At 46.8% G+C, this 10,624-nt stretch overlaps 2 protein-coding genes across 9 annotated transcripts; one reads left to right on the top strand and one right to left on the bottom strand.

Moving 5' to 3' along the window:
* The first annotated feature begins 211 nt into the window (after positions 1-211).
* On the top strand, positions 212-6,038 carry LOC125522021 (protein DETOXIFICATION 42). 8 transcript variants are annotated; one of them, XM_048687089.1, is made up of 13 exons: positions 212-421; positions 518-639; positions 1,640-1,840; positions 1,921-2,108; positions 2,519-2,654; positions 3,197-3,293; positions 3,425-3,525; positions 4,198-4,361; positions 4,813-4,884; positions 4,949-5,065; positions 5,250-5,345; positions 5,440-5,561; positions 5,872-6,038. In XM_048687089.1, exons 1-13 carry the CDS (start codon positions 387-389, stop codon positions 5,912-5,914), a joined length of 1,494 nt encoding a protein of 497 aa, XP_048543046.1. In that variant the 5' UTR covers positions 212-386; the 3' UTR covers positions 5,915-6,038. The 8 variants fall into 8 exon arrangements, 6 of the variants coding, with proteins under 6 accessions (XP_048543046.1, XP_048543068.1, XP_048543053.1 ...); XR_007289624.1 differs by lacking the exon at positions 5,872-6,038 and having other exon boundaries at positions 4,989-5,065; XR_007289613.1 differs by lacking the exon at positions 5,872-6,038 and having other exon boundaries at positions 4,989-5,125.
* Positions 6,039-6,107: 69 nt separating this feature from the next.
* Positions 6,108-8,768, bottom strand: LOC125522062. Its single transcript, XM_048687137.1, has 3 exons — positions 7,077-8,768; positions 6,894-6,967; positions 6,108-6,790 (listed from the first exon to the last, which is right to left on the bottom strand). Exons 1-3 carry the CDS (start codon positions 7,541-7,543, stop codon positions 6,780-6,782), a joined length of 552 nt encoding a protein of 183 aa, XP_048543094.1. The 5' UTR covers positions 7,544-8,768; the 3' UTR covers positions 6,108-6,779.
* Between the last annotated feature and the right edge of the window lie 1,856 nt (positions 8,769-10,624).

The following is a 10,624-nucleotide window of genomic DNA, read 5'->3' as shown; positions in this document are numbered from 1 at the left end:
TTGGAGGAGATAGAGTCAGCTAGGTATTTGGTAACTCTTAGAAACAGCAGTGCCAAATGGGGGCGGTGCGCCCCGTCCCGCATCCTCACCGCCCTGGCAGGCGCCAACCGAGCCCGTAGCCATCCGTCCCCTCCGATTCCTCCCGCCCCCCCCCCACCCACCCCCCCCCTTTCTTCTCCCGCTCCAACGACTAAAACGCATCAAAACGCACGCACGCACGACACGAATGACGAACCCAATGCTATTCTAGCCCGCCCCAAAGCCGGGTTGGCGCTGCCGCAGCCCGCACCAAGCTCGGCTCTCCATCTCATGCGCGCGCGCTGCCGCCTGCCGCCTGCTCCCGCGAGGAGAGCCTCCTCCTCCTCCACCAGCCCGCGGCGGGTGCCATGGACCTGCTCGGCGTCTTCTTCCATGGCGCGACGTACGTAGGCCGGAGGCGCCCCGCTTATTGCGTGATCTCTCCCGCCTCTCTATTTTTCTTCCATTTCTTTTAATTTGGTGCTGTATATGCGTTCAGGCTCGCGTTCGAGCGGGACGACCTCGGGAGGGAGATCATGGGGATCGCCGTGCCGGGCGCGCTCGCGCTCATGGCCGACCCGCTCGCGTCGCTCGTCGACACCGCCTTCATCGGCCGCATAGGTGTTGCTTGCTTGCCTTCTCTTGCTCCCCTTTGCCCCCCTTTCCCCTGCAGTCCACTTTCCCCCATTTTCCGCCTGGTTTTAATCTGCTCCAGACATGATTGTCAGATAGTACAATTTTGCACGTATGGCTAATTAAGCTTTGCTTCCGCCTAGTTTTAATCTGCTCCAGACATGATTGCACGTATTATGGCTAATTAAGCTCTGCTTTTTTGCGTTTCATCTCCTGAAAATGGTAAATACATTATACATAAAAAGGATGGTTCCATCCTTTTTTTTCCTTACTAAAAATGTGATTTCCATGTAGTTGAGCTATCCATGCATTGGGATGTTCTTTACGCCCTTTATACCTTAGCTTATATAGTGTACGGCTTTAGTTAAAACACCTGAGTTCAACTGAAGAATCAGGCAGTGATGTGGCAAGAAGCAGAGGACTAATTATACTTCTCTTCAAGTTGACCCATATGTTTGATCTCAAGTTGAAATCCCATAAGTTGAACCATATGTTTGATCCCACGTTGAAATCTCACATCGATGTACTGTAATAGGTTATGTCAGAGCATTTTGAAAAGCCAAAATTTTGCTTTTACGCTACTGTGGAACAAACAAATAGTTACCTGTCCTAAAAAAAAATAAAAAATAGTTACCTCACTTTTTGGTCTTTTCATGGAAGCTTTGTGCCGGAAGGTGCGTTACATAAAAGTTGTATTGCTTCATTGATCTTCATCTCAATTTCTCTTTGTTTAATACGTATTTGGGAATTGAGCAACAGGTGCTAACATGATTGCTGCTCAGTCTAGCATGAGATTATTTATAACTCCACACAGTTAATCATGTTGTTTATTACAGTTACGCTACTTTTCTTCTATTTTGGACTTGTAATACATTTTTTTATCAAACTATTTCTTGCTGCTGTGATGCACAAATATGTTTCCATAGGTCTTTTTAGCTCATTTGTATAATGGCAATTTGATTGCTCTGATATGTTTCGTGACAAACAGGTCCAGTAGAGATTGCAGCTGTGGGTGTATCTATTGTCGTGTTTAATCAGGTAACAAGAATTGCAGTGTTCCCCCTTGTGAGTGTCACAACATCATTTGTTGCAGAGGAAGATGCTACTTCCAGTGACAGAAACAAAGATGAAATAAGTGGCGAGAATGAACACAATGTTAGCGAAATGGATGAACTGATTACTCATGAAGGTGAAACTTTGTGGTTCTTCTTTTAGAAATTTATATGGTCAAGTGATGCATATTTATTTGGTCTTCTAATTTATCACCAGAGAATAATGCCACATCCAGCAAATCGTCTTTCGAAACTGACTCAAGTGAGATCAATACTGAGCATAAGCGGAAAAAAATTCCATCAGTTTCTACAGCATTACTACTTGGTGGGGTGCTTGGTCTTGTTGAAACTCTGCTTCTTGTTTCCTGTGCAAAACCTATCTTAGACTTCATGGGTGTGAAAGCGGTAAATGTTCCTTCGCGCACTTTTTTGTTTTTGAAGTGAACTACTTTATTTCAGCACAAACGTTAGTTATGAACATCAGCGCTTCCCATGTATTTCAAAAGTAATTGATTTCCCTTCACCAAAAGCTGATAATTGAGGGATCTTCTGTTATTAAGCTGCTTCTTTTTTTTTGCCAAAAGTTGTAAGTTAACTTAGTATTGATAGTTGGATATGGGCATACTGAATTAAAATGTAACCAGAGGAAAACAATTGCTCCTGATACTTCATATTTGTATGATATTATTGCTAAAATTCAGTTGGATTTGATAGAATCCGAGTTTCCATTTGAGCTTTTTTTCCGGAACTACTTCATCATTTTTCTTCTTCTTTTGGATAGGTTAATTTTTTAACCAAAATGCACTTTTCAATAGGACACTGGAATGTTGAATCCTGCATTACAGTACTTGGTACTCAGATCTTTAGGTGCTCCTGCTGTTCTTTTATCTCTGGCAATGCAAGGGGTATTTCGTGGACTTAAAGATACAAGGACGCCTCTATATGCAACTGGTATAGTACTATTTCCTTGCTTGGATAGTATTACCTTTATTCTCTAACTTTCTCATTTAGGACAATAACATGGTCTTACAAATCTTTAACTTTTTAAATTATGTCTGCAGAAACTTCTTAAAATTATGATAATCTGGTAGTCTGTGTTTTTAAAATTCTACCGATACAACTTTCATGTGATAGATCATCTAAATGTCTGTACGTATATTTCTCATTAAGTTTTTAAATGGTTGAATGTACATACTTTAAAAGTTACATCTAGAATGGAGGGAGTTAGTGATGATCTGGAGGTGTATAGTTAAACCAAAATTGAAAAGAGAACTCATGATTATTTCTTTCGAGAATGAAACCCCCCGATTATTTGAGCTGTCCCGTCCAACATATATCCTGTGGTTTTTATATTCATATGTCAATCTTAGTAAAGGTAACACTTTTCTGTCTTTGGAGGTGAAATGTAATGTGGGGTTTGATTAATGTGTAGATTCCGTAGGAAGAATTTCTTTCATACGTAACACAATTTAACCCATTTTTATGATCACCAGTGGCTGGAGATGCAATCAATATAGTTTTGGATCCAATATTTATGTTTGTGTTTCAGTATGGTGTCAGTGGTGCAGCAGTTGCTCATGTTATATCACAGTACGTAGTGCTATTCTTTCTCTTTGATAGATACCATTGTTCTTTTTCTCATAGGAAGATTCACACTTGATCCCAAATTATGAAATTATTTTGTATATCTATTGTGATAGTTCATAGTGGATCTTATGCAGATATTTCATTGCTGCCATACTCGTATGTAGACTACGCCTGCAAGTTGAACTACTGCCACCCAACTTGAAACATCTGCCGATTGGTCGGTTCCTTAAAAACGGTAACACCTACTGAACTTTGTATGAATGTGTAAGTAAATAATTGCAGAAAATTGTTCTATAGAACTTTTTTCATGACAAATTCTTACTGAACTAGTTTGTTCCGGGCAGTCAATTTGGACCTAGATCTTCTAAAACACATTTAGCGTTACTGAGCCATGTTCCACAAAATGAACTATTGCTCCAGTAAAAGAAAGGGACCATTTTACCATATCAATCATAATGGTAGATTTATCTTTGTATGAAATCATGTTACAACCGCCGCCCAATTCAATTGTTGATTATTTTGTCTACATTTGACCTATGTTCATAGAAAGCATGCTGTTACCTTTGATACAACCAGAAATCCAGTTCAGTAATCAGTGTAATGCACAGCCTACAGCTTGATGCGAAGTTGTGGACTGATGCTGGTAGATGATGCGTCTTAGCCCTTGTCGAAAGACCCCTAGAACCAGACGGAGGGTGTGCTGTTTTCCACACATTTTTCCTTTTCTTTTCCTCTCTTCCTTAGTTTATAACCTTTGCTCCTTCCTAACGCAATGGAAGCAGTGCTACTGCGTTTCGTCCAAAAACAAAATCAGTCTGGGATAGTGCTCTGTGCTTTTTCAGTGCCTATGCTTAAGCATTTTTCTTTGTCTATTATGTAAAGCTGTAAAGGTCTTTGCACTCTTCAGGTTCTCTGTTACTTGCCAGAGTTATTGCCGCAACATGCTGTGTAACACTATCTGCATCAATGGCTGCACGGCTAGGTCCAACTCAAATGGCTGCATTCCAGATTTGCTTGCAGATCTGGTTGGCATCTTCCCTTCTCGCTGATGGATTGGCTTTTGCTGGACAGGTTAGGGAACACTTTTCTTCTTTTCTTTGATCGATGACAGGTCTTTTTTACTTATTTCGAAGTCAGGCCTCTTCTTTTCTCCGATCCATGACAAGCCAACTTATTATCCATGTCTTTAATGGAAATTCGTCGCCCTGGTTGTGTGCATCAGTTGATGCAGGGGGCGGGCTGACACCTCCACTTTGAACAAAATATAGTCATTCATTGCCATAACAATTTTTACTAGCTACATCAGTTATCTTTTCATATTTTTACAGTACTATATTGCTTACTTTGTGGAACTTTAGTTACCTGTAAGATGCAATTCACACCTTGAAATATTTGTGTTTCTGGGTGCTGTGTCGTTGACCATAAATCATGAGAGTTTGTTAATAACTTAGAAAGATTTGCTTCAAGCAATGTGTTTCACGCATATTATGTACTATTAGTGTGTGAACAATATTTTTGACAGGCTATACTTGCAAGTGCATTTGCTCGTAAGGACCATTCGAAGGCCAAGGCCACAGCTTCCCGCTTACTGCAGGTATGGTTCCTTCTTTCTATAAATCCTTTTTTGTCACCTTAGTGAAGGACTGTTTATTTTGCAGCTTGGATTGATCTTGGGGCTTCTCCTGGGCCTACTTCTAGGAGTTGGCCTCCATACAGGTTCGAGATTATTTACAGAAGACCAGGGTGTACTGCATCATATCTACGTGGCAATACCGGTACAGTTACAGTATGCCGAGTCCTAAGAGTACCGCAACTCCGAGTTTTGAAATGTTATAGTTACGTTTCCATGATTTTCTTGCAGTTCATACTTGAGAGCATGACAATCTTCTCTTATACTCCTATTTAATTATCTCAAGGCAGTTTCCTGAACTAAGGAGAGTTCTTTTGTTCTATGTACAGTTTGTCGCTCTCACTCAACCGATCAACGCTTTAGCTTTTGTTTTTGACGGTGTCAATTATGGTGCATCTGATTTTGCATATGCTGCTTATTCATTGGCAAGTCAACAGACTTACAGTTTAGTTTATTTGTGCTCTACTGGTTTTCTGACTTTTTTCTTCTGACACGTTCCATTGAATTCTGTATCGTCAGATACTTGTGGCGATTGTCAGCATTGCTTTCATTGTCACCCTCGCCAATTACAGTGGTTTCATTGGAATCTGGATAGCCTTGTCGATCTACATGTGCCTCCGCATGTTTGCAGGGTTGTGGAGGTACAGTGAGCAAAGAACTCTGAATTTCCTTCTGTTGAAGTTCATTATCACAACGAGAATATGAACCCTTATTCACTAATGGCTTTAAAAATTGAGCTTGCCGGAATGCAATGCACAATGTCAAACTAAGCCGTAACTGGTAATTATACCATATGTTGTGCACGAGGAGTAGGAGGTATATAACTCTGGACCCCTTCTAAATAAGAAGAGATAATGCCAATTTGCTTGAGTTTCCCGTTTTATCCTTGGCGCGGCTATATTTATTTTCTATATGGGTTATAGCTTAGGTACTCTTGATTTTTTGTTTCAGGATTGGGACTGCACGAGGGCCATGGGCTTTCCTTCACAGCTGAGCATGCATGCATGCATGTATATTCTCGTAGATAGTCTGACTGACTGTAGGTAGAATATTTACACTTGTAAACAACTTTGGAGTAACTGTGTTACTTGTATGCCTCAAGCCTGCCACCATGATCACCAGAGACCAGACTGATCTTTAACAATGCAACCTTACCTAGCACAAGAATGGCATATTGTACAAGCGAATAAACTAAAAGAGTTGCACTTTATTTATCGAACATGCTATGATCTGCCGTGTACTCAGCCTGCCTGAATTGGACGCATTCCCTCATCAAAATATAGATCAGGATCACACTCATCGGTTAGGCAGTTTGCGCTTGTACCAGACGAATGGAAAGGGAACTGTAGTCCGGCCCGGCCATCAACCAGAAGAGCCGATCACATGTTAGTCCAGCTGCAAACTATCGTATGCATAGCTATTTAATTCCTGGAATCTCATACAGAATGGAGCTGTCAGCCGGCACATCCACATGAAGCGCTTCGAGTTGCTGCAACTGCAACCTGACAAGCCGTTGTCATCGTGCTTCCTTCAGGCTTCTAGTATCTGTAAACGTTGGCAGTAGCAAGAAACCTGAGAATTCCGATGGCCAGTACCCCGAAGCCGAACACCCAGCCACAGTTGTCCTGGAGCCACACCATGATCGTGCTAGAGAAGAAGCCGCCGCCATTGACGGCAAAGTAGTACCAGTTGTAGTAGAGCTCCTTATTCTCCGCTATCATCGAACTGGTTGGCTCGGAATGTGGGAACACAAGGCCAGATGCCACCCAGACCCAGAGCTTAGAGAAGACGGACAGGGCACCCTGGGGAGAGATTGCCATCGAATCAGACACTTTGTGCAGCGGAAAGTGTCAGTATAGCTAGCCATTCCCTGAAAGCATCGCATGAATGGTGTTCAGATAACTGTTGACTTTGTAGCTAGCACAAACAAGACATGGATTTAATCAAGGGCCATAGCTAGGTGAAGCACTGACCAAGGTGAAGATAGTGATGGAGACGACAGACGATTGTCCCCTGTATTCCCCAATACGAATGTACCAAGAATGTGCTGAGTAAATAGGCAATTTTTCGATTAACTTAATCCACAAGTAAATCACTAGCATGGCATTGACACAAATAAACGCATGTTGATATTCAGTCAAGCAAGCACATACTACCTAATTACAGAAAGATCTAGAAAAAAAGTCTTCCCTGGGAGAAGGCCCCCGCGTTGTCCTCCCCAGGGCGACTCGGACGGCGGCGCATCTCGCCACCACAGCGGCCGCCCCCTGCCTGCCCCCTCCTCGCCGCCGCCCGTTAGCCTCCGCCGGGCAAAGCCCCCGCGCGGATCCGGCGGCGGCGGGGCTCTGGCGCGCTGGAGCGGCTCGACTACGAGCGGGGACTCGTGTGGCAGCGGCGGCGTGCCGCTCCTCCGCGCGCGCCGTTCGTGCTCTGTGGCGGTGCGAGGGCGGCGGTGCTTGGGGCGGGGGGTGGGCGTCCCGTGCTCCGGCCATCTTTGGCCCGCGCGATGCGCTTTGCCTCCCAATCCGGCGGGTCGGGCCGCTGCCTGCGGTGCCTCACGGCGTGCGTGGCGGCTGGTCGTTCCCCCGACCGTGAGGGCGGCATGGGGCTGCGGCGGAGCCATCTGGCTCGGCTTGCATGGCCGCGGCGGGCCTGGGTGTGTGCTATCTTTTGCGACGGATCTGCCGATTCCTGCTCTCTCCGGTGAGCTGGACCTCGGGATGGGTGTGGTGAGTGCGATGGGCTTCTACGCACAAGGTGTGCGTCGGGCTCGGCGTGATTCAGGTGCAGCTCTCGCTGCCTCTTGGATCGAGCTCTGCTCGCTCTCCCGATCTGGAGGCTTCGCATGGTGCGGCGGCCTCTGTTTCGTGGTTAGGCTACGAGTGCTCTTGTTGGTTTGGCTTAGCAGGCTGCAGGTTGGGGGTCGTGACACGGCCGGCCCCGGTTTCGGTTGGAGCCAACGATGGCGGTGCCTGTGGGCGCCGTATCCTTGCTGAAGGCGTCGTGTTGCTGGTGTTCGTCTTCCCTGCTAAATTTTTCTGGAGGAAACTTTGGATCTCGGGTCTTCCGGATCGGGCGATGGTGTCGCTCAATGTCACACTCTCACTTGGGGCTCCGTCTTTGAGCTTGCCTTGGCTAGGGTGACCAGTGGCTTGAGGTGGTCCCGTTGGCGGTCCGTGTGGGCGTTGGCAGCGGAGAGGTGGTGCCGTCTTCGTGATCTTGGTTCGGCCATGCCTTTGGCTGCGTTGAGGTGTTTGTGTTGGTGGTCGGGTGGTGGTGGTGCGGCCGGGTTGGGGTCAACGGTGGTTTGTGCTCTTCTTCTGCGGTGTTCTTCTCGTGTTCTTGCTCATGCACTCTTGGGTGTGTTCTCTGCTAGGTGATGCCAAGCGACAGCGGCGATGGCGCATAGGTGCCGTGGGGCTGTCTCGGCCTCGCGTGACCTTTCGAATGTGCCCACGGCATAGGTGGTGTCGCGGCGTTGTGCAGTCTCGGATGCGCGGAGCCTTTCGATTGCGTTGACGGTGCAGTGTCATGGTCTTGTTTGCTTGGTGATGCTGACTTCGCCTGTGGCACATAGGCGCCATGGCGTCATCTCGGCCTCGCGTGACCTTTCAAATGCACCCCCGGCACAGGTGGTGTTGTGGCGTTGTGCACTCTCGGATGCGTGAAGCCTTTCGATTGCGTCGATGGTGCAGTGTCTTGGCTTGGTTCGGCTGGCCAATGCCGTTCGATCACATTAGTGGTGCTTTGTGTTGTGCTGGGATGTGTCTTCCCTCTTTGTTCTCCCCTGTTTGTATGTTTGGTGTATGCTATTTTTTGCTTTGTCTCTTCTTCTGTGCCCCCCTTTATTCTGGTTCATTTGAACCCATCTTGCAAAAAGGCTGCAAAGCCTTATAGGCAATTGAATATAATTCAGGTGGGGGAGTTCTCTCCCCCCTGACAATTCAAGAAAAAAAAGAAAGATCTACGTATAACACTAGCATGGCTATAACAGAAAACAGTAGGAGCGGGATAAACGAGTTATACCCTCCAGTACGTCATGCAGAGGCCGCGGCAGTGGTGGCAGCAACAGCGTCCTCGGCGGCCTTCTTGTCGACCTCGAGCTTCTCGGCGGTGGCACATTCCGCGTCGGTGGACATGGTGATGATGAAGACGACACAGACATAGAGGAAGTAGTGGATCGGAGGCGAGCAGTCGCATAGTCGCTGCCCAAAAACCTATTCGTCCCTCTCCCGTACTAGAACCAGAAGGGCGCGGTTTCAGAGACCTGCTCTCCCGTCGACCGTGTACGCGGCGGGCGGGATGAAAAGTCGCCGGCGGCAGCAGCAGCAAGAGAACGAGGGTGGGTGCGCGTGAGCAGATGTGATCTATGTTGAAATATATTGCCCGCCTCCCTCCATCAGTTTGGACTTTTGGGTGAGTTGGTCGATGCATTAATTCAATATGGTATCAGAGACAAGAGGTCTTGAGTTTAACACCCTGCCAACGCAGTATTAAATAAAAAGATTTTGTGGCCTACATCGACCCCACGTTTAAGGATTAAAATAGCCTAGACGTGAGGGGAAGTGTTGAAATATATTGCCCGCCTCCCTCCATCAGTTCGGACTTTTGGGTGAGTTGGTCGGTGCATTAATTCAATAATCTGTTCATGGCGGCTAGGGTTGGGAGACACCGCACACTTATATAGGCGCAGCCGCGTGGAGAGACGTGGGCTCGACCCATGTCCGAGTCCATGGCGCAGCTGTCAGAGACTCCTGGCAAAAATAAGTGCGTAGGTGTGAGCTCGGCTCAGCTCAATCCCGCAACGAGGCGAGACGGGCGGCGGAGGAGCGCGCGAGGGCCTATTCTATTCTCAAGCTCCAATAGCATGTAGAAAAGAAACCCTTATAAAAAGGTCCAACTCCTTCTCCACTAGCGGGGTGGGACTAAACTTCTCACTACATCTAGTGCCAAATACCCACATGGGCCCTTAAAGATTTTTTCAGTAATTGCTATATGGGCCTAAAGTCCATCCCAAATTTCAACAGAATGCGCCGAGCGGACATGTCAGCTAGCGGGTGCCCTGCCAAGAGGCGACCCTGCTCGCCGCCGCGACGTTGCCTCACTACTGCATCTTGGTTAGGTAGCTCACCAGACACCAGGTTTGTCCTGACCAGCCGACCGCGTAGTATGCCAGAGCCCCACAGAAAATAAATCTTGCCAAAGCCTTTGATAGTATTGAATGAAATTTCATTAGAAGAGTGCTCAGGGCCGGGCCCACAGTGGTGCCAAAGGTGCGGCCCACACATGGCCCAAAATTCTGAAGGGCCCCATATTTTTTATATAGGTATAGTAACAGTAAACGTAACTAGGCCGAGCGGCGAGTGACTAGGCCCATCGAGCGAGAGCGAGGCCATCGAGCAAACGGAGCACTGGGACTCCTCCAGATCGCTACGAGATCAGGCGACGAGGCAGCACTCAGAAAAAAGGCGATGAGGGCATCGCTAATTAGCTACGTTATCTAAAAAATACTGATCGCTACCATAAAAAAACGTTAGATCGCTACAGCCTGCAGGGATCGGATCACTGGAGCCCTCGACGGCTGGACGTTTGGAGCCCTTGACGTCGTCACGTCGAGGCCTCGTCCCGCCTCCTCCTCAGGTGCTTAGCGAGTCATTCTTTTTGATTAATTTCGGTTCCTACTCCTAAATCCTAATTCTTAATT

The sequence above is a fragment of the Triticum urartu genome, chromosome 1 (assembly GCF_003073215.2).
Source record: "Triticum urartu cultivar G1812 chromosome 1, Tu2.1, whole genome shotgun sequence".
Lineage (NCBI taxonomy): Eukaryota > Viridiplantae > Streptophyta > Magnoliopsida > Poales > Poaceae > Triticum > Triticum urartu.
This window is presented reverse-complemented; position numbering and strand designations above follow the sequence as displayed.